Here is a 4,195-nt window from a genome sequence, read left to right as displayed (position 1 = left end):
CAGCGATGGGAAGCATTTGTGTCAGGACCCCTGGCTGAGACCAACAAGAAGAACACAGTGGATCTGGTGAGGCCTGACCTGATATCTCATTCTTTTCTTCCTCTAGATGTGGCTCATGCCCCTACTTCCTATTGCTTTTTGCCTTGCTCTTGTCTCGGGGTTTCATCAGGTCCTGATCACTCTCCATCATCCTATCCCTAGGTAAACACTCATCACCTGCACTCTTCCAGTGATGATGAAGATGACCGCCTCAAGGAGTTCAACTTCCCTGAGGAGGCTGTATTGCAGCAGGTAGACGTGAGCTTGTGAAGGTGGGAGGAGTGGGGAACAGCAGCCCCCTTCCATCCCTGACCTCCATGCGTCTTGTAGGCCTTCATGGACTTCCAGATGCAACGCATGACCTCGGCCTTCATTGACCACTTTGGCTTTAATGATGAGGAGTTTGGGGAGCAGGAAGAAAGTGTGAAGTAAGTGTTCCTCATGTGAAGTTAAGGCTCTGCTTTGTGACAACTTGTGCTGGGCCTGCCTGTGTGTGTTCCTCTGTGAGGTCACAGTGCTGTTTAACCTCGTGATGGTATATGTCTTATGCCTTTTCTTGAATGTTCATCTGTTCATGCACCATGGCTTAGCCAGCAGCCTGTTTTGGGGTTTACCTATGTATGGCCTTGTGTGTTCACCTCTTCCAGACTCAGATCCAGTCCGTAGTCCTCTTCCCTTCCACAGTGAAGTTCATGAGGGTAGGACACACATTTTTCATGGTGAAGATGGCGAGCATAGTGTATAGTGTAGGGATGATACCTCAGTGAGAGATGGCTTGGTCTTGATGAAGTCTTGATGTCTCTGGAAAAGGAGAACATGATTGTCAGATTGCTGAATTTTGAGGCTCTCTGCAGTGGGATCCCAATAAGATTTAACTGTCAGGGATGGAGAGATGGCTTATTGGTTGGCTTATTGGTTAGGAGCACTGGCTGTTCTTCCAAAGTTCCTGAGTTCAATTCCCAGTGATGGCTCACAACCACCTGTAGTGGGTTATGATTCTGTCTTCTGATGTGCATAAGAAAAGAACACTCATAATAATAATAATAATAATAATAATAATAATAATAATAATAATAATAATTTAACTGCCTGAACTACCCAGAAGGCATTGCCTATAAGGAGCACCTCACAGTTGGCACGTAACAAGCCATCTCAAAAAATGGTTGATTATATTCCCATATTTAACACTTGAGTGCCATAATACAGGCTTCTCAAGGTTAGGGGTCATGTGTCAGCTACTGCAGCCTATACCTGTACCTGTTCTCCTTGAAGCAGTGTGCTTCATTGGCACTTAGTGTTATATATTTTCCAGGAGAATACTTGGCCATTTCTTTCCCTCTAGCACTTGTGTTCTCACTACGGACAAGGAAGAGGATGGTGGCCACAAACTAAAGGTCACAAACCCTGATAGGAAATGATTGGTCCCCTTGTATTTCCTGTTAGCAATAAATGGTAATGGTGTAATTAGAGCCCCTCACAGATAGTGGTGTCAGAATAGGGAGTGTCTTGTCAATGCTTTATAGTAGTTTGCTTTGTTGTACAGTGGTTATGAAGAACAAATTGGCACAGCCCAGGTTGTTGTTATCAGAACCATGGATGTATGTATAAACTTACCTAGGTTGTAATTCTGAGTCCTTGAAAACACCCATCAAGGTAGATTGTTTCCTCAATTTTTTAAAAAAAGATACGTTAATTTATTTTATGTCTATGAGTTCACTGTAGCTGTCTTCAGGCACACCAGAAGAGGGCATTGGATTCCATTACAGATCATTGTTAGCCACCATGTGGTTGCTGGGAATTGAACTCGGGAATTGAACTCAGGACTCCTGGAAGAGCAGTCAATGCTCTTATCCACTGAGCCATCTCTTCAGCCCCTTGTTTCCTCAATTTTACAGATGACAAAAGGAGATTTAGAAGTGCAAATCGAGTTGCCTGAGGCTATTCCACAGACAGATCAGGATTCAGAACATCCTGCAGACCTTCTTGTAGGGCAGGTTACCTGAGTCTCTGTCCTCTGAGCATCTGTTTCAGAAGAGGGCATTGGATCCCATTACAGATGGTTGTGAACCACCATGTGGTTGCTGGGAATTGAACTCAGGACCTTTGGAAGAGCAGTCAGTCCTCTTAACTGCTGAGCCATCTCTTCAGCCCCTGTTTTTGTTGTTTTTGTCTTAAGATTTATTTTAACTTTATGTATTTGAGTTTGCCTGTATGTATGTATGTATGTGCACTACATGTTTGCAGTGCCAGTGGAAGCCAGAAGAGGGTGTAGAATCCCCAGGAATTGCAGTTATGGGTGGTCATGAACCACCATGTGGTTGCCGGGAACTGGGTTCAGGTCCTCTACAAGAGCAGCAAATGTATTTGACTACTGAGCCACTTCTCCAGTCCAAGAGGTTTTTATGTTTAGGGAGGAGATGAGGACACTGCCCTTTAGTGTGATTGTGAGAACCAAATGGAATGTGCTGTGAATGTATGTGTTAGGTGACTTATTCTCTTCCTTCTTAATGTGACCTTAGAGTGCTGTGGACACTGGGTTTGAAGTTATAACATCTTAGGGAGGAGTTGAATTTGCATAGTAATGGGGGTTGCAGTGTGTCATGTGAGCAAGCAAAGGAGGTGAGGATTATGTCCCATTTCACCTTTTCCTTTTCTTCCAGTGCACCATTTGACAAGACTGCCAACATTACCTTCTCCCTAAATGCTGACGATGAAAATGTGAGTGCTTCCTCTCTTGGCTATGGGGAGGGGAGGGGTCACAAGCAATATAGCCCATCCTCCTGTCCTGCTCTGCAGCCCAATGCCAACCTGCTTGAGATATGCTATAAGGACCGGATCCAGCAGTTTGATGATGAAGAAGAAGAGGAGGAGGAGGAGGGCCAAGGCTCAGCAGAGTCAGATGGCGAGTATGGTGCTTGGCAGGGCAGCCAGCCAGTAAGAGCATCCCAGACAAGCCAGCCCCCTGGTGTGCGGTGAGTTTCCCTCTGCCCTCCTAGCTCTTAAGTTCCCAGTGCTTGGGGATGTATGTGCACTTAAACAGATGCATGTATACAAGGGCACACTCACACACTAAATGCAGAGGCATGTAAATATGTTAGACTGAGACTGAAGTGAATGAGAAAAATCAGTGTTATATGTTAGTTGGGTGTTTTCAATCATAAGTGGTAGAAACCCAATTCATATGAATAGGCACAAAATGAAGAGAGCTCTCCATCATTAAACTGCGCTCCTAAGTTCAAATGATGCCACACAAATTTCCCTTCCTTTTCCTGAAATGAGAGAAGAAACCTCTCTCAATTATATTGTTCATAAGTCATTTTCTTTGTTTCTTTTCTTTTTTTCTTTTGCCTGATAGTGTGAACAAATTATTTCATGTCAGAACTTTTGCTGAGGTAAACACCACCTCGTGTATGGCCTGTAGCTCTAAGCTTTTACCTTATTAACTTGACTGAAAACCAGTTATTTATGTTAATTTTATATTTGTATAGTGTGCATACAGATAAATGTATATCACCTGGGTTTGCAGTGAAATGGAAGCACACAGTCAGCATCTAGAGCCAGGAGCAGGACCTGAGCCCTTTGTGCCCCCACATGGCTGCTTCCCCCACTCTCTATAATCATACAATATAGGGAGTGGGTGGATCCTGTGTCTGAGATTTTTGTCACTAAAATGTTTTGAGGCAGGGATTACAGGTGTGTGCCACACGCTTGGCTTAGCTTGTAGGAGTCAGTTCTCTCCTCCACAATTTAGGTCCCAGTGGTTGAATTCAGGTGGTCAGACTTGGTAGCAAGTGACTTTATCTGCTGAGCCATCTTGCTGATGCATACATACATACACTTAAGTTGGAATAAATTTGTTGTACAAAATGGTAGATTTTTAAAAAAATGACATTTTAATGCATGTTATTACTCCCTTCTTATTCTCTCTTTTCCTTTTGCCAACTAACTGCCCTTTTGTATGTTTTTTATAAACTATTGCTCATTTCCCTTAACATAGTGTTATGTTATCCTGCAGATGATGTAATTTCATACTTTATGGCTGAATAAAACTCAGACTTTTTGTGTATAGATCACATTTTATCTAGTGCTCTGTTGATGGACACAGGCTGATGCTATAACAGCATTAGAAATAGTGTCTGTGTCTTTGTCCTTTTTT

At 43.2% G+C, this 4,195-nt stretch overlaps 1 protein-coding gene across 6 annotated transcripts in view; it reads left to right on the top strand.

Moving 5' to 3' along the window:
- The window catches only part of Ppp6r1 (protein phosphatase 6 regulatory subunit 1), a 25,528-nt gene that overhangs the window by 18,160 nt on the left and 3,173 nt on the right, over positions 1–4,195 (top strand). For all 6 annotated transcript variants that reach the window (XM_031385120.1, XM_031385126.1, XM_031385124.1 and 3 more), the window contains 4 exons: positions 201–291; positions 370–467; positions 2,700–2,757; positions 2,836–3,011. In XM_031385120.1, the coding sequence (XP_031240980.1) occupies positions 201–291; positions 370–467; positions 2,700–2,757; positions 2,836–3,011 (423 nt within the window). The remainder of the gene's footprint in view (positions 1–200; positions 292–369; positions 468–2,699; positions 2,758–2,835; positions 3,012–4,195) is intronic.

The sequence above is a fragment of the Mastomys coucha genome, unplaced genomic scaffold, assembly GCF_008632895.1.
Source record: "Mastomys coucha isolate ucsf_1 unplaced genomic scaffold, UCSF_Mcou_1 pScaffold21, whole genome shotgun sequence".
Taxonomy (NCBI): domain Eukaryota; kingdom Metazoa; phylum Chordata; class Mammalia; order Rodentia; family Muridae; genus Mastomys; species Mastomys coucha.
This window is presented reverse-complemented; position numbering and strand designations above follow the sequence as displayed.